Source organism: Rhopalosiphum padi, chromosome 2, assembly GCF_020882245.1.
Source record: "Rhopalosiphum padi isolate XX-2018 chromosome 2, ASM2088224v1, whole genome shotgun sequence".
In the NCBI taxonomy this organism is placed as follows: Eukaryota; Metazoa; Arthropoda; class Insecta; order Hemiptera; family Aphididae; genus Rhopalosiphum; species Rhopalosiphum padi.
The window spans coordinates 73,707,958-73,734,418 of NC_083598.1; the positions used below are offsets into that span (position 1 = coordinate 73,707,958).

Genomic DNA, 26,461 nt, shown 5'->3' on the forward strand with positions numbered 1-26,461 from the left:
TTCTTAAAACGTTATGTATAGATAATTTTAACCACATACCTATAAATAAAAATAAAATAATACCTATATTTATTAAAACGTAACCATTTAACATATTATTATAGTCATTATTATGTATACGTATTAATAACGGAAATGAAATTTTATTAATATTAACGTAATCAGAAACAATTCAGTTACAAACAAACTAACTGAGAAAATACAAAGTTTAGATGAAGAAGACAAGTTTTAAAAAGCCTTACAGCGTCTGCCCCCTTTGTTCCTCACCCTTGAAGATATCTCCTCGAACGTGTGAATACATATTTATACACACATTAGTTGATTATATTCGCTGTGTCGACTATACATCACACGGCACTATGATTGTGTTTCGAATACTGTAAAATAGCAACTGTGTTGAGTTATATTTTTTAGGACCTTCCAAAGAGCAACATATTATTATAATATTCAAAAGAGCACGCCATTTCCAAATATGTTTATTTTACCAGTTAATAGGGTATTGCGGGCTTAGGGATCGTTTCTTCTTCCAGTATAAACACAAAGGCCGTTTTTATCGTTTGATTTTTTTTTAGGGTTTAGATGTGATTACTTCAATCATTCGTTACACCAGTTTTGGCGGTATTATATGCGCTGCGCGCTATTGTGTAAACTTGATGTTTGACTGTTGCGGGCCACGGAGGTGACCATTATATCACGTCTGATAAATGTTTTTGTGTTTGTAAATGTGTGTCACTACCCAGAGGTCGAGATCCTACGTTAAGCGATGATGCTATGTTTTTATTGAAATGAAACATTCAATATGCCTAAATTATAACCATTACCGCAGTATTGTATTATACGAGTAGTTTAATATTATTGTTTTTTGTTTCAGACTGGGCGAAGAAATATGATTCGTATAGTTTTGCCAGTTTTATTATTAGTGCTGATTTCAATAGCTGCAGATGTCAACGCTAAGGTAAATTATGATATTTGTTTAGTATACCTATAATATATTTATACGTAGTTTAATCTAGTGGTATGAAACAACTGTAATAATTAAAATATGTATAAAACGAATTCTCTCGCTGTGTTAATCTCGGGTAAATCTATGCTTAGCTCATTTTGTCTAAACGCCTTTTAAAAGGCCCGGTATTAGAGGCTTTTTGGGAGAGGATAAACGTAAAACGACCAGAATACAAATTGGCCGAGCGCCATTTTAAATACTCCCTTCCTTTTACACTTCCTGTCTACCACTGCCCTTAACCAGGAAAGGGAAACGTGGTGGAAACTATAGCTTTTATCTGAACAAACCTTTATGCAATGTAGAACTCTAAGACCAATTTTCGAATTGTAATTAGAAGTTTTAGGGGAAACAATGGATGTCTAATGGTGTCTAAAAGGTCTCAGTCATTAAATGTCATTAGATTTAAACATGTATTCAATTTTTATTTCCTAAACACTGCGTTTAATATGCATATGCATTATGCACATAACAAATTATATTGTAATTATTAATTATTAAATTTTGTATAATTTAAATAATTTGTATGATCTGTTGATAATTGATGACACATTTAATGATCTATTATTTATATTATAATCGAAGTATTTCGGTTACTGTTTATTCATTTAATTATATTAATTTAATATGTGTAAGATAGTAATATACTATATTAGGTATCTATTATTTATTATAAATTTAAAACAGTAAATAATGATAAATCATTGTACTTATAGAATTGAAAAACGGTTATAAGTGGTGTTAGGATTACCTAGAAACGCTAAAAATATTGTTAAATGTTGTTAATTTAATAACTGTTTTTGTAGTGTTTAAATTGTGTTTACAAGTTACTAGAAAATTAAATCCTAATTGTTTAATGTGTAATCAGTTTTAAAATAAGTGGCGGTTCCTATAAACTTTTCTTATGGCTAAAATAAATATTATTTTCAAGTTCAGAGCATTCCATTGCGTTGTTAACGGCTTGTTATATGAATTAATTGAATAAAACGTAATTAATGTGGTTTATGATTAGAATTTTTAGTATTATTTATACGTTAATGTATAAGTAACATGTCTGTATGATCTATACTTACTACATATAGTATATGAATATGTTATTGTTATATTATAAGTTACAATAACACAGTTACATTCCTAAAAATATTTTTTTTTAATTTTTAAAAATGTCGGTATTTTTAAAATTAAATCTTATTAAAATTATTTTAAACTTTTTCCAAAGTGTTTTCACCTATAGTATAATATGTTTTATACAATTTAAGTTTAAGTATTAAATAAAACCCAGGAACAAAACATTTGATTTTAGTTTAAACATAAACAATTTTTATTTGAGATTATTTTGAATTGTTGATATAATCTGTTTGAAAATATTGGGGATCAAGAACATTATAACGAAGTATTTTCAAGGTATGAAAATAGGATTAACCCAAGGATTAGTTTTTAAGCGTTAAAAAGAAAGTGTTTAGCCTAAAAATGTTGAAGATAATGTTTTGTTAACAAAGGTATTATTATAATATATAGGTTACACGAGTAAGTTAATGTTAATGCAGTAAAACGATTTAGCGAGTGAAAATAATAAAAATAATATTTTTAATTAATCCAGTGTCTATTTTTTTCTATATATTTTATACTGTTTATAGTATAACATATACATATTATAAAACTTACATTATATTGTTCATACTCAAATTTAAAATAAAAATAAAAATATTGTATTTATTGATTAATGTTAGGTATGTTGTTTTGTAATGAAAACAATGTTATAATAATATGCCATATTATACTCATATACTGTTATAAATAATGGTGTTGAATACTATTATCATTTACTTTAACTTTTGACAATTGTTGTTACTTACTCATTCACTATCGAAATCGAATAAGTATAGCCAACGGGGTTGTTATTTATGCGTCATACCAGCCCATGGGAAATATTAGTTTCGATCCAAATCTATGAAAAGGTAACATTTGCATATATTTTCATATCGAGAGTATCTATATCTTTTATTTTACTTGGTTTTTACATTATCTATTGCTTGAGTGGGATATTTTACATTTTATTTTTTTTTTGTCAGAAGAGAGAAGCAATCCTATATAAGTCTGAAAATGCATGCGCGTGTTGATTCATCGTAACGAAATCCATACTTCACTTGAAACATTGCTTGTTTTTGGATAATACTATAAATAGTTTCGAATTTTATTTATTGTTTTAAAATATCGGAGTTTTTTCAATTTGAAGGAATTGTTCATTCTGTGAAACAAGCTTTTATTTTATTTTTCATTATTGATATCACACTCGCTTGTTGTTTATTATATTATACCTATTGTAATTTTTAATTAAAAAAGAAAAAAGAAAAATGTTTTGAAAAATGAACTTCATGACACTGACATTATACATTTTATATTAATAGATTTTAATTATTTGTTAAATTTACTTAAAATTGATTTTTCCCCCATTTTTTTTTTATATTTTCTCCGAAAATTGAAATATGAAAATTGTTTAATATATATTTTTTAGGTTTTAGTGAGATAAAATACAACACGCGGGAAAGTTAAGTGGGAAGTAGAGTTGAAAAATAATTCAAATCTGTTTTCAGATTGCTTATCATTTCACTAGATTAATCTGTACGTTTGATATAGGACAGATTTAAATATTTCTACGATGCACATGTATTATTAAATAAAGACATGAAATAACCAATTTAAATCCTCTTAAATATTCTTTTTTCTCTGCTGACTGCTATTATTTGATTACCTAATAAACCTAATAATTTTAATATTGTCATTATTTATTTTAATAGTATTACCACTAAGTATAATCTATATTTGATTTAGAATCTATACTTAATGGTACTACCAAATACATTGTTACTTAGTAAACAATAAAGAAATAATGTAATATTTTTATTTATTAAAATATTATTATTGTTAATTATTCGAGTATAGGTAAAATAATTAATTATTATTTTGAAAATTTTTAATTGGTTAATTTTTCTTTGGTTAAAACCAGTCACCTTAAAAGATAATGAAAATAAAATTTTAAATGACGGTTAGGAGTTCAAAGTAAACATATTCTGATAGAGGGTAGAAAAAGCTTGTAAATATTTGTTCACCAGTCCATCTTGGCCAATGTTGATAACGCTTCTGTTCACCTCAACCCCTTGGCATTTGGTTTTATAAAATATGATTGATTATAATCGGACCCTTTGCAAAGGGTTTAAATTCTTCCTCTCGTCTTACATTGAGGCCAAATCCACTGAATTAATCACAATATTAAATCCCGCTTATAGCTATAATATTCTTTATATCATTTTTTTTGTCAACGATAATACGACATTTTTAATTCATTTTAATTACATAATTAGTTAACATTAATAGTTCAAATTTACTCGTTCAATATGAAAAATATAACGTTTGGCAATTTTCCCTCGTTTCATGGAAAATATGGATAGTCTAATTTAATGTTATTGTATATTAAAAAACATTGGTTGTTTTTAAGTAGGTTTAATTTATGACTTTTCTCGTTTCACTTAGAGCAACTTAAAATGTTTATTATTGTAATGTATATTCTAAGTGGCTCAATGAATGTATTGATCTTACATTGATGTCTGCTTTTTTTTTTTTGTATCTGAAAAGTGGAGACATTTTTTATAATCGAATAAGTGTTTCGATTTTCAACTTAACTAACAAATATCTTTTCTGGTATGAAAATTAATAAAGTTGGTCCTTTTTTTTGGAAGGAAGTATGGGAGGTTAAAAGCGAATTTTCCAGTAATTTTCTTAAGAAAACAAAATTTTTGAACTAAAAAAGTTTTTGGTTTTAAAGTCTACTAAATTAAAAAACTTAAATTATAATTGTTTAATTGAAATTGAAAATTTATTTGTCTTAAAATACTTTTTAAACTATTTAGTTTTTATTCAAATAAAATAAAATAAAGATAATTATTTAAACTAAACATGTATAATATGGTATTTTGTTACTAATATAAAATAATAAATAATAAATAATATCTATATATACCTAGATTATTTTATATTTATAATTAGATATTAGTACAGTAATCGTTTTTATACCCATCTAAGCACATTTTTGTGTAAATACTTAATGGAATTTTTTATTATTTAGTTGGAAAATAATATTTTAAATTTATATTTCTATTGCTTACTTCAACTCTAAAGAGATAAGAAAAATAAATTGAAAAATATCTATTTGGTGGAAAGACTATATTATATACAAGTTAGATTGTCTCTCCGTTTTATAGGAATGGACATTTATTTGGTCATTGGCCATTCTCGACACACGTGCATCATGGGGATTTTCTCAAAACATCTTGAACAATCTATCTTTGTCTGGATCCTAGACTTCAATTATCAATGATTTTCAACGTATTAAAGTGAAATCCAATCGGCTCCCCATTATTCCTTGCTACGACACTTGATGCCGTCACAAAACCCCGGGATGTATAATAGACTATCAAATCCTTAAAACCTATCGTTTACGGGGGTTAACGTAACTTTCTGACAGGAGAAAAAATGAACTACATAAAGCGTTCTATATATATCTATATATATAGGGTTTATACTATAATATATATATATATGTATAATTGATGAATATTACTCATAAGGTTCTATGTAAATTACAATTAAATGTTTGTATACACTAGCAAAAAGGTTTTGTTTTTATAAATTTTAAGTGATAATTATAATTTAAAAGTATTTGTAAATTATACCTACCAACTCTTTTAATACTAATAACTATTATAACTAATAACGTGTATTTATTAAAAATAGTTAATAATAAGTAATAATATAAGGTCTTTTATTTTATTGTTAAAAAAATTTCAGAGTAGATATAATAAAGTAATAAATTGATGGCCAATAGAACATCTAAGTTTATCACATATGTTTATTAATAACCGTTATTTAACTTACTAACAATGGTATAAAATATCATTGAGTCCGTTTTTAAAAAGTGCCTCGTATTATCTGTATTTTTTTACATAACATTATTTTAGCTACTATGTATTCCCTTTCTTTTTTTAAAAAAAAAAAACTTCAACTTCATATAGGACTTATACTATAGCGTATTCCGCCATCTTTTTAATTCATATTATTGATTAAGTTCACGAAACGCCCATCATCTAAAAATTTTTATATATGATTCACTATTCAGTATTCACTAATATTTATATTCTACAATTTGTGTAGTGAATACTTGAAAATATGTTTAAAATAATTGCTGTTAAATTATAATAAAAAAAAAAATATTTCACACTTCTACGATTCAAAAAAGTCATAATAGAATTCATAATTTAATGGAATAATTTTAGCGTACTATTTTTCGGGGAAAATATTATAATACGAGTAATATAATTTGTTTTTTTTTTTTTTTTTTTTTTTTTTTTAACAATAATAATAATTGGTATCAGTTCGTGTTCGACACCCGACAGTGCAACACGTGTGTTTATCGCAATTTACGTTTTATAGCTTTCGATAGCACAACATTTACGTCGCCGATTGGAAAGGTAATATGTTTTAATTAATATAACGCCCAACCGTCGCATATTCACGCAATGAATAGAAACCAAACGGGCAATATGCCCAAAAATTTCACACCAAACCGTTCTAATACTTCTACCTTAAACAAAACCAAAAATAATATCTTACCTACTACAACCTCAACTTCTTCTTCTAAAACACTTTACAAAACCGCGTCGAATCTACAATCATCTAAATATAAAGTCGGGCCAGGCACCGAACACAATACCGGCGGCCCCTCCACACCAACGAGTAATCATGCCTCACGCATCGCAATCAAGACCCCTTTACCACTCTCCGCTACAACCACATCGTCAACCGATAATACACACACCACAGACACTATCGCTTCTCGGGCAATTAATAATACATTTACTAATGACCAGCCGATAATGGACCGATCGACAATATCTCCATTAAATACCACGAACATTATAAACTTCGCAACCGCTGTAGCCACGGAAAAGATACCAAGCCGCGAACAAGCCCTAGTGTTTAATTCAATTGATGGTATACCTCAAAAAGAATATATTTTAGCAATAGGAAAAATCGTCTCTCCTAAGAACATAACTTTTATTTCTAGAATATCTAATAACCGGTTCTGCATATTCTTGTCCAGCAAACAAATACTCGATAATCTAATCCAAACAACACAAACAATCAATATAAACGAACATACGATACAAATACGTAGATTATTAAACCCGGCCAAAAGATTCATCATATCAAATGTATGCCCATCTATTCCCAATCAAGCTATTACAGATGCCCTTAAAAACCTCGACATACACCCCATATCACAAATAAATCATCTTAAAGCTGGCATCAATATAGCAGGCTATGAACATATTATGAGTTTCCGACGACAAGTATTTTTAAAACACGAAGATATACACAAACTTCCAAATTCGTTAGTAATCTCACTAAATGAAACACAGTTCAGAATTTTTTTTACCGATGATGTATTAACTTGCTTTTTATGCAAAACTACTGGACACACAACAAACAATTGTAAATTAAATATCGAAGACAAATCGGAAAAAAATCCCCTATCCAACACAAATGACTTAAACAAGCCTGATGTCACGACTGAAGACGTAACAGAATTAATTGAAAATATCCCCCCTCCCTCAAACCCATCCCTAGATAATATACAACTTGACCAAACTGAAAACGATTTGAACGAAGTTTTAGAAGAAACTGAAGTTTTCCCTTCAACCCAAAGCCACATTGCGGATCCTTGCAGTGCGTCCTGTACACCTAAGGAAACACATAAAAGACTGAAATCGGACTCATCGTCCTCTAAACCTCCAAACTCTCCAAATTTTTTACTATCATCTTCCACCACTAATAAAGAAAAAAAAACCAAAAAACCCAAACTACAATCGCGTTCAAATTCTTCAGAGAGCATAGATACAAAGCTGGATGAAGGGCTCAAACCAATCATAGAATTCTTCACGGCCAATGACCCTCTACCAGTCACTTATCTCCAATTCAAATATATCTTAAACAACTTCAACAATAAAGCCATGAATATACACACACTTATTGAAAATGCAAATACAAACATACCAACTCTAATGGACTTGCTTGATAAAATTAGGCATATAACAAAAGAAAGATCAATGAAAACACGATTGACAAAGCTTTCAAATTTGCTTTTCCAAACCCAACCTCTCCAATAAAGTGCAATTTAAATTTAAACACCTAATAAAACACACGCGCCAAAAAATCACCCAAATCTTTTCTATACCTTTTATAAAATTTAATCATGGACTCAATTATTCAATGGAATATAAATGGATTAACAAAACACTACACCGAAATCCACCGTGCCAAAAATGTCATCCAACCTATAGCCTTCTGTTTTCAAGAGACTAACCTAAGACCTGACACCACCTTTCCCATACGAGGATACAACGGATTCTTCAAAAACCGTCAAACGAACCTTCGAGCCAGCGGCGGAGTCGCGATTTTTACCTCTGATCTCATCGAAAGCACGGAAATACACATTCAATCTCCACTGGAAGTTATAGCTGTCTCTATACGCCTAAAAACTCCCTTATGCATTTGCAATATTTACCTACCGGACAGTACCAATTTAACACTAAACGATCTCAATGATATCATCAAACAATTACCTAAACCTTTTATTTTTCTCGGAGATTTTAACAGCCGCAATCAAATGTGGGGATCGCATCACACAGACCAAAGAGGCAAAACCATGGAAAAATTCATAGAAAATGAACACCTAATTTTATTAAACACTGGAGATTACACCCGTCACAATGCAGCCCATAACTCTTTTTCAGCTATAGATCTCACAATAACAAATAGTTCTTTTGCCCCTAAAACAGAATGGAACGTACTAAATGAGTATAGCAGCAGCGACCACTGGCCAATTTCCATAAAAATCCTTGAACAATTAACTTCAACCCCTTCACTCGACCGCTGGAACTTAAAAAACCCAAATTGGGAACTTTACCGAGACATCATAAGCCAAGATCTCATTGATCACCCAATTAACCTAAGAAATTCATCCAACCAAACCGAAATAAACTCAATGATCGATAATTTTTCTAACATTATATTAAAGGCCGCTAAGCTGACCATTGGCAAAATAAATACCACAAAACAAAAGAAAACAGTTCCATGGTGGAACAAGGAATGTAATTCAGCTATTAGAGCCTACAAAAAATCATTAAATAAATTTAAAAAGACCAAATCTATCGATGACCACATAACTCTCAAGAAATTTCGAGCACAAGCAAAATATATCACAAAAAAAAGTAAAACTGAATCTTGGCAAAAATACACAAACTCAATAAACTCAAGCTCATCTCCAACGGACATGTGGAACAAAATCAAAGCCATCAAAGGAATACCTCACCAATCATTACCCTTCAATTTAAACCATAATGGTATCTCACTATCATCCCCCACGGATATATCCGAGGCATTTGCCCATCACTTTACTAAAAATAGCTGCAACTCAAATTATGAATATGAATTTATAAATTTCAAACAAAAAACAGAAGCAAATATTAAAAGGGACCTCGAACTCAATTTCCATCATCAAGAAAACACGCTCAATCAACCCTTCAATATAACGGAACTACACAACGCTCTATCAAGATGCAAAAGCAAAAGTCCAGGTCCAGACGGGATACCATATTCTTTCATTCATAATCTTCCAAAGTTAGGTCACGAAACTCTTCTTAAAATTTATAACAGAATATGGGATAAAGGAGTATACCCAGACCAATGGCGCAAAGCAATCGTTATACCGATCCCAAAACCGAATAAAAATAAATTTGACACCGCTAACTATAGGCCCATATCCCTCATCAATACGCTAAGCAAAACAATGGAAAAAATGGTAAACAAACGCTTCGTTTGGTACTTGGAGACATCTAACATAATAACAAACGAACAATGTGGATTTCGCCGTAACCATTCAACCCTTGACACTCTTTCTTCTTTACATACGGACATAACTAACGCCAAAAACCAGAATCAACACCTAATACTAATAGCCTTAGATCTGGAAAAAGCTTATGATATGGTATGGCGAAATAGAGTCCTTAAAATCATTCAAGAATGTGGAATAAATGGTAAAATGTTCCAGTTCCTCCAAAATTTTCTAAATAATCGTACAATACAAGTCAAAGCCCACAATAAACTATCAAACAGCTACCTAACTGAAAATGGCCTCCCCCAAGGCTCAGTAATCAGTGCAACAATGTTTCTGCTAGCCATCAATAATATATTTAAAGAAATACCTAAACCTACAAAACATCTATTATTTGCCGATGACTGCCATATCTATTGCAGCGGACAAGACATTAAAATCACAGTGGAAATACTGCAACAAGCACTCAACACCCTCCAAAGCTGGTCAAATAAGACTGGCTTCAAATTCTCCCCAGGGAAAAGCCAATGTATATCTTTTCACACTCGTACGATAGGGAATCACAAATTATTCCTCAAAGACTCCGAAATACCCTTTTGTAAATCACTACGCATATTAGGTATTATCTTCGATCATAAACTAAAATGGACTCACCATCTCAAAAAACTCAAAAGCTCTTGTAAAACCAAGATGAACATAATGAAAACACTTTCCCACCACACTTGGGGGGCTGACACCAAATGCCTTCTAAACATATATAAATCACTAATACTATCACAAATAAATTATGGGTCAATCATTTATAACACAGCCAGTGAAAATCTACTCAAGATATTAGATCCAATCCACAATGAGGGAATTCGTATATCAATAGGTGCATTCAGAACAAGCCCCATCGACAGCATTCTATGTTACGCCGGAGAATTGCCCCTTAAACTCCTTAGAGAAAAAGATATACTTAACTATGGCATCAAAAGGAGAAGCACCCCTAATCATATAGGATACAACCACACGTTTAACAACCAAAATACAAATCCAACCAACATGATCAGAAAACAAATTCCATCCATACAGGACACCTTCTCCCTCTTATGCAACAAATTCAAAATCCACACATCTGTCAAAAATAAAATAACATTCCCAAAATGTCCACCTTGGAATTGGAAAATTCAACTCAACACTGAGTTAACAATGTACAATAAACACGAAACAAACCCATTAATTATCACGTCCCATTTTAAAGAAATTATCCAAAACAAATATCCTAACTTCTTACAAATTTACACCGATGGTTCCAAATCCACCCATGGAACAGGCTTTGCAATCATCATGGATGAAACCAAAATCTTACATAAACTCCCTCCAGAAAGCAGCAATTTCTCTGCAGAAAATTACGCCATATTAGAGGCAATCAAACTAACAAAGCTGACAATCTCAAATAACTGCATACTCATAATTAGCGACTCTCTAAGTGCTCTCCAGGCTCTTCAAAACCCATTTTCGTCCAATGAAATAACCCAAAACATCCAAAATGAATTATTCCTTACAACAAAAAAAATTGAATTTATGTGGGTTCCATCACATATGGGTATTGCCGGTAATGAAATGGCCGACATGTCAGCAGATAAAGCAACCAAAACAATCGCCCTCCCAACAATCACTGACATCCCAGTTAATGACATAATACTATCAATTAGACAAAAAACAAACATGGTATGGCAAAGCCACTGGGATTCCGTTCCACCTTCCAATAAACTTAAAAAGATTAAAAAATGCACAAAAAAGTGGCACATCCCGCAAAACCTAAGCAGACGACACGAAGTTGCTCTAACCAGACTAAGAATTGGACATTCTTTTCTGACACATGCTTTTCTAATAAGTAAAGACCCACCACCTATTTGCGAAGAATGTCATGAAAACCTATCCATACAGCATATCATCCAAGACTGTCCATCATTCCAAAACATACGAAACTCACTATCGATACCAGGCAACCTAGAAGAAGCACTAAATGAAGACTACAGCACAAAAACATTAAATTTCCTCACAAAAATTAATATTATAAATAACTTATAAATCATTATTTTCAACATGTACATTATGAAAATTTTATATGTCTCAAAAATATTTATATGCTATAACTTGTATTTTATAATTCAAAATTAATGTAACACTCACTATGTAACACCTACAAGGCTAATAACCTCAGTTGTTGAAGCCTCTTTTTTTTTCCAATAAAAAAAAAAAAAAAAATAATTGGTATTTTTTTTTTTAAGTATGGGGTAGTATTGTATAATATCATATTACATAATTACACATACGATTTATCATTTTGTTCATAACTTTTAATTTAAACACAACAGTAAATTTTATAAGCTAAAATATATTATTAACTATGTAAATGATGTTTTTAATTAGCAAATAATGGTTTATACATTCGATTTTTGGTACGATTCTTGTTACAGTATATTACACATTTTTCGTTGATTATATCTAGAGTGAACCTTTATAGTACACCGCCAAACATACTATAGAGGATGACGTAAAATACATCTAATCCAAGCATTGTAAATCCAGTTTGATCAGGTTTATAGTTTATATTGATGAATTAAAAAATGTATTATTGCTTCTGTAATTGTTATTTATTGTTGGTACATGTTAGTTTTGATCTTATAGACGTAAATTAATTCATAAGTGGATGTTAATTTTGCTTAAACAGTTTTTAAATAGTTTATCTATACGCATACAGTATTATAAACGAAGTCTAGGAAACGTGAAACTTTTCCTAAAAATATTTGTATGTTTAAATATATGGACTTTCAAGTTAAACTTATGAACTCACGTCTGTAATAATGAACTTTAAAAATACCTTTTTTTCTTATTATTCTTTCAAGTTGTTTTAACTACGGTATTTCAAAGTAAAAATGTCCTACAGCAGAAATACTTATACTGTTTTAGTTTAATATCACAACTGTGAATAGGTGCTATTGGTAGGTACTTGTTAAATAATTTTAAAACACGAGTTTTTTTTGTATTAAAATGGATCACATAGTAGTCATAATACCATTGTATATACTATTTCACTACCAATTTTAATAATGCATTGTACTTTTGATTTTTAATCATATAAAATAATTCTGTTTTTGTTTAAAATATAAATGTAAAATAAAATATGTTTTGTAATATATTATGTATTATTTATTTATATATTTTTTAAGCAAATTAAAAATATTTTTACTTTGTTTAATCAGGTTTATTATAATTATTAATTTAATAATTTGTTTTTGGAATTTTCTTAATCATTTTATAATAAACGTCAAGATCAAAAACTATTTTGTGTAAAAATAATGATAATCTCTATATTATTACAAAATTTTTAATTAAATTAAATTTTGTAAACTACTTTTTTATCACTTCTTTAAATAACCAAAAATATATATAGTAATACTGTTTTCATATTTAAAATGTATTCTTCATTATTTAATTGAATAATTATTAATACACTTTCCAGTTTTCACACAAGGTTTTTAAAGTCATTTCAATACTTTTTACTTTAATTTTTCTTCAATTAAGTTAATTTCTTGATTTAAAAAAAGACTTGATATTTTTAACAAAAATCTAAAATACGTATTTTTAAAATGGTAAAGTTATTTTATTAAAATATTTTTGCTATGTTTGAGCAATTTTTAAATGTTTTAAATTAAAATTTTTTTTTTTGTAGTTTAATTTTCGATTTATGTTTTCAAAATTTGTGTTCTTTGGTTGAAAGCTTGACAACCCAATATTTTTCTCATATACTATTTTTATAGTTATTTAAAAATACCGATAACACATAGATATAATTTTTTTACAAGCGTTTAAAGTCAATCGTGATGAAATTTGATATTTATACAACATTTTTTTTCTAACGATTTTAGTTTTTTTGTTGTAATTTAATAAATATTGTTCGTATAAATTTGAAACTATTTTCCATGACTTCCATATATTATTATTTTTTTATACTATTACGTTACGTTAGATATTGACTAATAATTAATAAGCGTTGTTTTTGAAAAAAATAGTTTGACAAACCAAATAAAGATAATATTAGTAATAATTAATGTACAAAACATTAACTATCATTAGAAATATAATACTGATCCACCCTTCTACTTTGCACAGAAACGTTATTTTTTTCATATACACAGTGATTTATCATTTTATACAAATTTAACATAACTCTCAAAATCTATTACACAGCAAAGCCAGTTCACTGCTTTTTTTATTGAAATATATTAAATATATTATTATTACATATATAATATTTTATTTCATTCAACAAAAGAACACAAGAAACAACTATGATATTATTATCAATGTATAAAATATTATTTGTACTCTGATAGTTATACAAATTGATGTTATTCTTTACCTATAATATTATGTTGTTATGGGCTACAATTTTTCATTGATTAATTTTATTTTAAAGATTTTATTTCACGTGGGTAAATTTATAATAATTTTTCATGTATTGTCTAATCTCTAATATATATGATTTTTTGAATAAGTTACAACTTACAGTACTCACCATTTGAAATTGATGAAAATTGGTTTCATTTTATGTATTTGGTACAATACTATATGGGTATTCTTACTTATACATAACTGTATACAATTAATTATTATGCATGTTTTAATTGAGATAACTACAGAATATTGCAATAATAGTTTTTTTTAAAAAAGATTTTCCATTTTACAATGAAGATGATTTTCTTATTTAAAATATTTTATTGCTTAGTTTTGGCTTATGCAAATTGAACTTTTTTTACACATTTATATCTTTAAAAATCAAAAGTTGAAAATAAATATTATTAAACTTTATTAAAAAAGTATTAATGATTAGCATTTTTATTGACCTAAATTCCTGACTAAAATGTTTATAGAATTTTACGATGTTTTTATTTTTTTATATTTAAAATGTTTATTATTTTTTGAATTTCAGAAATTTATATAATTTATTTATTTTTTTATTATAATTTAATATATTATAAAGCTTTTAATAATATGAGATGTTTTACAAAAATATTATGACGTATATTTGATTATGTAGTTATAAATATTTGTATCTGTTGTTTTTGAATGATTGAAAATTGTTTAACTTAATTTATTCCGAATGAACATCATAGGCTTTTTTAACTAATATTAAGTACGAAAAATATATTATTTTTTTTTATTTATATAATATATATTTTTACAAATACAATCCACATGATCACACTTAGTTTTAAATCTTTAAACAATATGCAGAATATTGTTTAATTATTTTAAATTTTTCGTGGTACACATAGATGCCGAATCAGAGGTAAACAACTTAAATACTTATTCAAAAAATGTGTAAGTATATTTTTTGCTTCCTCTGTCGAATATAAATTAATGTGATCTGGAGGAACCTAAAAGAATAGTATGAAATACGTGATGGTTATTAATTCAAGGTAATTTGCAGTATTATTTATAATAAAAAACAAAAGGTCTAAGATTAACGCTGTATTTAATAATATCAGAGTATCTCACCAAAACTGAATGATGGATTATGAGTTCTTTGAAAAAATCATAAATCTCCTCGTAGGATAGAATATCTAACGATTTGTTATACAAATGCGTATAACAATAAACTCCCAATAGAGTAGACATTTTTTCGTCATTTAATTCATATTTTTTACAGTATTTTGCTACGTCAGCAAATAGTCCAGACATAATCGTTTTCTCATCCGTAGTTTCCCATTCAAAGATATCATCTATTTAATAATATACAGAGATTATAATCAAATAACAGTTCTTACGTAGTGACATACCGAACGTATTTATTAAATCGTTATGCGTTTTTGTAAAATTAATCTTACGGCATTGTGCTCTAGTTACGTACAGCCAAGTGACAATTTTGCCCATGAATGGTTTGACACAAGGTTTAAACGGGCGTTTAGAATTGCATAAATCATGAAAACTGTTACTTTTTTGTAAAATTTTCGTTTCCATTATGTGCACTGTTTGTAGATTTGGTTCAGACACTGCTTTGTATATTTTACGGGCTGGATATTTCCAATAGGTAAATTCATTTATACTGTTTTCACTTCGTGGCATAACATCGCTATCATCTTTAATGCTCAAACATCGACGTTCGATATTATATCTACCGGAGAGCAGAATAGTATCATAAATAATGTTTATACTGTATTAATATTTGATTTGAAATTTAGCTTAAACACACTTATTATATACATTTTACTCTTTGACTTTGCTTTTGTACAAGTAATAATTGCTCGAGCTTAATTAATATTCCTAAATTGCATACTATGTAACTTATAGACGTAATTACTTGGATGATACTATGATATGATTAAAACAGATTATTCAATTAAATAATGTACTGCAGCCTGTAGGTAGATGTAACGTATAACTGTATAGATGTTCTTAAAATTGTATGTATAATAATTAATAATTATCTAAATTATCTTATATTGATATATGTTTAGTTTAATTTACTATGTGTTTACCCATATACCTTTTATTTTATATCACTGAATAACATTGGGTTTTTAATAATTAATATAACATTTAAAGTAGGTAGTATAAGTATATTTTTAAACGAGTATTTAAATGATACCGAAGTATACCTTAAAAATTGCTGTATGTTGTCCTGGAATAATTGTTTGTTAAATCGGTTAATATTGTCCTGCAAAAAAATTGAATCAGTTCGAATATTTTTAGAACTTTCATTGCCGATAGTTTCATCTATTGGTGTAAATTCTCCGTCCGGATCCATCATGTAACAACTAGAGAATATTATAATAATATAATATCCAACTAGACGTTGTGGAAATCACATGTATATCGTTACCAATTATTAAAAATATAAAATTATAGTATTTTAGCCAGTGTAGTGATAGGATTAAAAATTTGACATTGAAAACTAATTAATATTACAGTACTCCAATTATGTGGGTCAGTTGCGTGCTGTATGTCTGTTAAGTAGGAAGCATTATAAGTTATGTCAGTTATGTTGTTTTATACAACGTAATCCACTTTGGTTGTTTTAATTGGTTCTATGTGTCTTGTGATAGTCTAAACGAGAGATCTACCATAGTATTTAGTTTTGAGATTTCATCATATTTTATTTATTAGTTGTTAGTACATATATTGGGACTGAATGCGACATTGCGACGATAAGCTTAGAAAAATTGATTATATTGATAAAAGGAGGTTAGCAACTGGTCAAAATATGTTCAAATTAAAATAAAATAGTGGCAGCATTTCATCATCCTGACTATTTTTATTTGAATTTGTATAATAGTATGAATTTTAATAAAATATAGGTACGTTATTATATATGTGGGTAGTTAGTTACTTTGTAGTTAATTTGAATAGACTTTTAAATAGGTATGAATTAAAATGTTACATCTCAATTTATAAACACATCTATTTTTATATAAAAAAAAATATATAATATTTTCAAACTTGTATGTATCTTAACTTATGGATGTTCAATGAAAAACCAATCTAGTTAACTTTTTAAGCTTTGGAGTAAACTTTGAGGGGACAAGAATATAACCTTCTTCCTTCTTGTTTATTTATACGACAATATGCTCAAGAAAGTTCGGTAATTATTAAGCCTCTCACAACTTTACTTGCTGAGGTTCAAATATACCAAAAGGAAAAGCATGCTAAGATTTAAAGCTTAAAACAATAATTATTATATATTTGAAAATTGACAATGACAATAAATGCAAAGTTATATATGAAATTACAGAGATTAAGCTTGGATTTTAATTTTAGATTTTTATTATAAATTATGAATACAAATTTTGAAATGAATATTTAGATAGTTATAGATTTTCGAATATTTGATTTGTTTCCTATAATTTTACAAAAAATATAATCGAATTACCTACTAGAAATATTAAATAAATGTTATAGTTTAATATAACTTAAATCGTCAGTCATAAGTCATAATTCATAATCTTCAATTCATTAATCGTATACTATGTTTATAATACACGGTTATTATTTGTATTCATTCATATCTATTATTTATATTTTATTATTTTTTATATTGTTATATAACTGACCTTAAGCTATAAAATACGATTATTATTATATTAATTATAAATGGTAAATTGTTGTGAAAAAAATCATTTATTATATTATTTATAGAAGTAAAATGTTAAGATATTTTTATATAATATTTATAGTTGAATTTTTTGAACCAACCAACTATTCTTGTGAAAAAAAATCTTAAAAAATCCGTGTAGTTTTCTAGTTTATTTATAAAAATCTTATGTCAGTTTTTGAGCGTTATGTTGGATTAAACGGTCGGTTAAACAAAAATAATATTTACTTGAAATAAGTTATATGTAATTCAACGTAAATAACAGATTTCAGTATAAAAAAAAAAAATAGATTGATATCGTTTTATCATAACTAAAGTTCAACTATCATGGCAAAATTAATCAATGATCGAGACTGTATTTTTAGGTACTAGAAGCCGAGATATATCATATGCGTGTCGCGTAAAATGGCCGAGAGGGTGGTCCTTTAACTGTCATCTCAATAGATATATTCATGAATTCATACAAAGTATAAACCATTCGGATTTTAGGACTTACTACTTAAACCATACGAGTATATGTTGTTTTTAGAAAGTAGTTTATTTTCTTCGTAAAATTTGTACAATAGTCGTTTTTTAAGTAATTTTGTGATGTATTTTTAAAAGAAATAAAAACACTTTTACAAATATTTAATGTACATATATTATATACAAATGATTGTATTTTTATATAAATATAGTTAAGGTTGTTATTATTTTAAGTTATAGCTTCTAACTTGTTGAAATGTACTATGTTTGTAGTCAAGTATCTTATTGAGGTGTTTTTATCAAATATTAATTACGGTTCAAATGTAATTGTAATTGTATCGTATAACATTTTAAGTGCATGCGTATTTTATGTGTTTAATTAGTACTTATAAAATATAGTTACTAAAACTACTGGCCCTTATGTCAATTAAGGATGTGAATTTAAATGTCAGTTACTTCTGAAATATTTTAAGATTAAACGAGTAGGTAGGTACTACATCTAGATGTATGTGTTTATAAGTTGAGTTCAAAGAAATATATAATGTCAAATATTGAGTATACGTACTTATATATTTTGTATTACATAAGGTAGAACTAATTAATTCTTCAATTTCATTGTAATCAACCAAGTTTTAATACACGTTGCTTCAATATAGTTGCGTAAATTACATCATAATTATTGTGCGACTGCAGATGTTCTCCATATTTATAATCTTGCATGTATTTCACTATTTCGTAGTATTTCGTACGGCTAAGTCGGTCTTGAATATTATTATTCATATTTAGAAATATATTATGACTGATAATATTTGACTATATTAATATGTATATGTCAATTAAAATTTACACATTTTAGTAATTTCACATAGAAATATTTAAATTGCCTATGATTTATGTACTATATAGTATAATGAAGTTAATAATAAATAATAATAGGTTATTGTTTAATATAATTTGATTAGAACAGTGATTTTATATTATCTTCATCATTGTTGTATAAATTATAATTGCAAACGAGATTAATGATTTTCGTCTGTTACTCAACTGAAGCATAATACGTAACATCCCCTCAAAATCATATTTAAAGCGTTGATACTTGATACTCGATTGTAGTCTTGGCATCCTGAAAACATCATTATTGTAACGCTGAAGGATCAAACATAAAACACAATACTTAATTAAAATGTATTAAAAAACTATAGCTACTCGTGGTCTACAGTTTTAAAGTGCAATAATGATTTCAATTCGTCGCGGTGTCGTACCCGATCACCCTGTATGACACGACCCCGTCGATAGAAAAAAAAAACCGTCAAACAGCCAACGTTTCAATTTTTTGGATGGCAAAATCGGCGGCTGATTCGGGTGATAGCCACACGATGATTTGCCGATAAAGAAAACTGACGCGTTTCGTGGAGTATGGTGCCGGTGCAGCGAAAGGGGGGTCGCGGTAGAAAAAAAAAGGTCAGACTGCACCCCCCTCATCACCGACGACTGCAGGGTGAAGTGGATGAATATAATATTATTATATATACGTATAACGGTGGGATAGGCTGCAGTCGACGATTAATCAATCTCATTGAGAGCTGACAACTTTTGGCCTGGGCGATAGACCACGGTGGACTCGCGGGGTGACGAGTGACTGTGTGGCGCACGTGATACGGGTGGCGCGAAGGACCGCGGGAGACGGTGAGGGGGGGAGGTCGTTGGCTGACAACACTTTTAAAACCACATGAAATATGTTTTTGATTAAAACGTGTATATACACACGCTGTGTTATATATATATATATATACAGTATAGTGCTGCCGCGGTGGTCCTGAGCTTTTATCCGTTCGCTCATCGCATGATAATAATAATAACAATATAATAATATAACGCTATTATATTATTCGCCTCGCCCTGCGACTTTTGCTGTAATATATACGGTACTCGGATAATAATTATTATTATTAGAGGGAAATTTTTGTTCGATTCGGTGACATCAAGAACAACGCGGACCTGCGTGTTTATTAGCGTCATAAAGTGTTGTCCTGACACAACGTGCGACAATAGAGCTTTTTTTTCCTTTCAAAGGCTGACAGGCGTGTATACCGAAATAATATATGTACTTAGATATGGTCGCAGTCGCAGACCTGCTCACTGCATCCGCCCTCTGGACCTACCATACCAGCAAATGGGTGTCGGGTTGATGCTGCAGCGACGTAATATTATATTTCGCACGTACCGTTTCGGTTTTGTAGTATGACTTAGGTAAAACACGGCCAGTGTGTGTTGTATAGGTCAAACGATGTCGACGGTGACGGCGTATACGCCGTAAAAATAAACGGTACAAATTATTACAATAACAATTTCGTAACATTTATTCAAATAGACTAAATAATATACATTTTTATGACTAATGAGTAATGACTAAACGGCATTCGATTTTGTAGTCTCGTCGATTCTTGTCAGCGAAGAGATTTATTTAAGTGCATTAAAGTATTTAACTATCTAATTCACCGTTGTTTAAATCTACTATATCTTTATTTTTTTCAAAATTATAAAGTTGTTGTCGTAGACAATATGAAAAATCTATAAATCCACTTTGATAAAAAGCTTTGAAAATTGTTATGTATGTACACAATATATTGTAATCACTAATTATAATAACGTTAAATTTCACGATATATTCAATTTGAATTAGATAGTAAATATAGTCATCATGACATTCGAAACACACCGTCAATGATCATTCGTTGAATAATCAATATTCATACTAATATGTAATGTTAGATTTCATTTTTCTTTAGAAAGGTGTTTATAATTTGATGGGACTACATAATATAAAGGGCCAACAATAGAATCGGAGCCATTATATAGATTATATAATATTCAAGTGTGAATGTAAAAACGTACAATGGTGGCATAATAATATTATGTGCGTGTACAATCGTACCTTTTATTGTTATGTAATTATATTGCTACATTAGATTAGGTGATAAATTAAACTTTTTTCTTTATATATGCGTACTATAGTATTTTAAACTTAGGTAATTATATACAGCAAATCTACATTTATTAAATGTTGGGTTAAAATATTGTTTGACGTTCTATAATAATTTTATGCTTTCGAAAAAATCTATATTCATAAACAACAATACATTCCACAACTAATTTTAAAAATAAAATCTATTACCTATGAGCATTACTCGTGCTGGTAGCCTATCACTGGGTTAAATCATAATATAATAGTTTACATCACCAAATTAATTTGATTACAAAACAATACAAAAAGAGAAAAACATAATATAATATGTTGGATATAGAGTTTTATAGATTCTTATAAATAAATAAATAATAATAATAATAATAATAATGCATATTATTTAACAAGTTACCTTAGATAGTTAGATGTATATAAAATGTATTATTTTAATTACATAATCAAGTAAACTTGTTTAGTAATATATATTTATATATATTAATCAAGATCGAGATCTCTGGTCTTGTAATACTTGTACATTTATAGTCTACAGTTGAATACAGTGTAAGAAAATGTATACATTTTTATATATATTTTGAAACTTCAGTGTATATAATGATGGCGGTGGTGGCGTCGACGGATATATGGAGAGGTAACTATGCGTATTCATTTTTTACATATATACGGCGCTGACTGCTGCTGACCGATAAATCAACTTAAAGGGCCATCAGACTTTTGTCAAAACGCCCGCCAGTAGTTTTGATAAGAATGTGCAGAGGAGAAAATAAGTTTGCCGTGTTTATTAAACGTACACGCGCCCGCGGTGTATTTCCGCAAAATGGCGTCGGATTATACGCCTCACTAGGCCCGAGACCAATTTGTAAAACGTCTGACGCCGGTAAAAGATATTATTCGTCTTCTGTTTGGTGGGGGGTGGGGGTGGCTTTTATCTTGTCCGAAGTAGCTACAATTTTTACCTTTATTCCATATACAGTTTACTTGTATATAATATACGAAAATGTAGAATTTTTCTTTACCGATTTGACTTTTTGACGATGTATTGCTGTGCACATCGTTTGCTAAAGATATCATATTTTATCGCTGTAGAGAAAATAAAAAGTCTGATACAAATAGAATTTAATACTATACGTGAGCCCACTAAACATAGCTGTTTATTATAATCGTAATGTGCTAAACGCACATCATTCCATGTACCTACAGTTGTAATCATTATAAGACGTGTCAAAAGTAAAAAAAATTATTAGTAAGTATAGACAAATTAGAACAACTTATTTTAGTTTCGCAGTAAAATTCGTGCCCGAGCGAGTACAATATGTATGCAACTGTATAAGTAATTCAAGTAAAAATTGATTGTATTTCGGAAAAAAAGAAAATATTTTATTCTTCGTACCTCAGGTAAAAATAAAAGAAGTAGATTATATAATATGATGAATGCAATAATATACGTAATAATAAATAATTCATACAGTTCGGAATATTATATAATCTTTATTGTTATAAGTGCGTTTATATTTAAATAATTATTTAATTTTAATGCCAACTATACAAAATTGTGATTTCGAATTTCATAAAAACATTTTGAATATTTATTATTGTGCGCGAATGCCTTAAATTAGCATATTATTTATATACTCACTACCAGAATATTTACTTATATTTTCTAATAATTGTTTTTATTGAAAATTCAATGGTAAAAATACAATTTATACTTTTGCTTGCATTTTTTCTAAAATTTTTTAGAGGTGATCAGTTATTTTATTTTCTATTAACTTAAAAAAATATTGAGGTCATCGAAATTTGCCCGCTTGAATTCCACTCAGATTTGATATTCGATCGTTAAGGTAAACTTTTTGATTACTTCATTTGCCTGGAAAAGTGTTTATAGAAAGATAATCTAAAATAATAAAACATTTTGGGGATTAATTAAAATGAACATATTTTATTAAATTCTTCTATTTTACTTAAAAAATATATTTCGCTGTTTCTTGTGATTATTAAATAGTTTTTGGTTATATGTTTGGTGTATGTATGTTATCTGGGAGTTATTTTTTTGGAACGGTGAAGATGATGTCTTAAAAATGTCATTGTAATTTATTAATTTTTGATTGGAGAATGGACACAGATGGTACTTATAGAGTTGACAGAATTTAAAAATTTACATTAGCAAGTAATAATTATAAAAAAAAAAAACGTAAAAAAAGTCAATGAGATTGTTTGTTCATTAGTCATGAAATTGATTATTTGTACTGAAAAACTTTTTGGAAAATATAAAATTGGTTTAAACATGCCGTATATTTGATTTAAAACTGTGTGTAAATTAAAATTATTTAGTTTTAATAGGTTTTTATAAAACAACAACACTTACTATAAATTATTATGAAGTAACCAGCTGGCAGGAATTAATTTTGTCGCATTTGTATTATAAATCATAATTAAAATTAAGATATAGTTATTATTATGAACACTTATAATTTTTGCTATTGGTTATTTATATTTGCATTCGAAACTGGATAAACTTTTTAATGTAAGAAAAATATTAATGGCAATACTTGTATTTAGTTTATTGATATTTATTTATTTATATACGCGTTAAAATTTAAAGCATATGACATAAATATTAAATAAGCCCTGAAACTTTTTTAAAATCATATTGTAAATAATAATATATGTTTTAATATACTTTAATAACTCACATCCGGAGAGTAAAATGTTTTTGATATAATTATAATTTATGTATGTATTATAGTGCCTTATTGGATAGTAGCATATATAGTGTAGTATACTCAGAAAAAATTATAAAATATCACATAATTCACTACAGTAATAGTAAATCAATTATCATTTCAATATTCTACAAATAAAAATACCATTATAATTTTTCAATATTTAAATAAAATATAGATATTATAATATATTTTAAACCGTATAGAAATTGAATATATTATCCACAAAATGTGTTAGATTACTGAATGTTTTTGACATATCATTCCATTGGTTACTTAGTCTGAAAATAAGTCAATAAATTTATTTTTTAATTGATAATGAATAAAGTCACCACTTAAATTAAATAAACAAATATTGTGGTCAGTTTAAATTCTAACGTTTAAAATGTCATTATATTATCCTTATATTTATTTTCGAATGCGGTATGCGGACATAATCGATACTCTGCATTTTATTAAAAATAACGCTCCAATAAATACAAACGACTAATGACTAAATAACATTTATAATTACTTTTAATCAATACACTGTGATATTTTTTGCAACAATATATTAAAAATACATAATATTATACACTATTCACGATATACAGGATTAGGATTATATTATATAGTAAGTATATTAATAATTAGAGTGGTTAAACACTTTTGTATCTAATAAATAATTGATTAAAATATTCATATTAATATGAATATATGGTTTAATATCTTATTAGAATTAATACCTATTGTTTACTATAATGAAATGGGTATATTACAGTAAAAAAGTGAAAATGTCAAATAATTAAAAACCATTTTAATTTACAAAGTTATTGCGTATGCACATAATTTGAGTGAATTTGTTATTCTCTTGTCTAAGAAGTACATATTTGTTCTTTTATTATTAATTATTATTTTACAATATCAGTTATTTGTATAAATAATAATATTTAAATTTATTAAGGATATGTAAAAATCGTACATCATCATTATCATTCGATTAATTCTATTATATAACCTTTAATTTGTTATATACATTTTAATATTAATACTTACGTTAATTAGTATATTTAAATGCATTTATAAAATAAGTGTTATTAATCAATGTATTTTACTATTTTCTGTTTCAGGTAATTGCATTACATTTTGAGTATTTTTTTTTAACAAGTGAATAATATGAATATTATAATGCCTATATTATAATATACATCACTGGTAAGTGTTTAGAAATTCAACTATTAAAGAGTATATTTTGAATTACATGTTGTGTAGTAAATACTGTTTCCATAATTATATTATTATATTAGATCAAATATCAGGTATACGAGTAGAGAAGAATCTTTATAAATATTTATATTTCAAATTATTAATATATATTATATAGTACAAGTTATATGTAATACATATGATACATTTTTATAATTACATATTAGTAAGTGTTAGTTAGTGTATTATACAATGCAATATCGATATAGTATTAAACTATAAGCAAATTAATTATTATCAAATGGAAGTTTGAAATAGAAGTCTGTGATTTTTATTTCACCAAGTATGAAATCACGATTACATCGATTTGTCATTTGTAAATTAATGTCAGTATTACGTATAGTAATATTTTCATTTTGTGTAACATATATTCAGTGTAGTAGACAGTCAGTAATAAAATTACAATTTTTTATCTAATGTGCGTATACATATATTTTACGTATAAGTGATATAAGGTTAGAATGTGGATTGTAAAATAAACTGTCTTTTAGTTTTTTATTTGTTAATATTTTATTTTAATAATCAATAGTTAAAATCGTCAAATGGAAGTTATAGTATAGTTTTGTTAGCTACTTGGTTTATATATTGTAATATAAAAAATATATTTTTTCGTCATATAATACAGTCAAATACTATAAAATGTGAACAGATACAATACTTACCAATAAAAACTGTATAGTAAAAGATGTAAGTATATTGCAGTATTTGACTAACCTACTATTAATTTAATTTATATCAAAACATCATTTTACATACCCTAGATTTTGTTTAGCGTCATTCGTGACTTACCAGTACAAGAATGTTATTAGTGCACCGTTTACATATACATAGTTTCAAAACAAAAATATAATAACAACATAATGAACCACAACATTTTTTTTATTCATATTGTTTATTCAGTTAAAATATTAAAAAAAAAAACCATATAAAATATAAATCAAGATTTTTTTCA

At 27.6% G+C, this 26,461-nt stretch overlaps 1 protein-coding gene across 2 annotated transcripts in view; it reads left to right on the forward strand.

The window, feature by feature from the left end:
* Positions 1–26,461, forward strand: part of LOC132919959 (follistatin-related protein 5-like) — a 134,300-nt gene that overhangs the window by 12,316 nt on the left and 95,523 nt on the right. For both annotated transcript variants that reach the window (XM_060981922.1, XM_060981923.1), the window contains exon 2: positions 872–955. In XM_060981922.1, the coding sequence (XP_060837905.1) occupies positions 872–955 (84 nt within the window). The remainder of the gene's footprint in view (positions 1–871; positions 956–26,461) is intronic.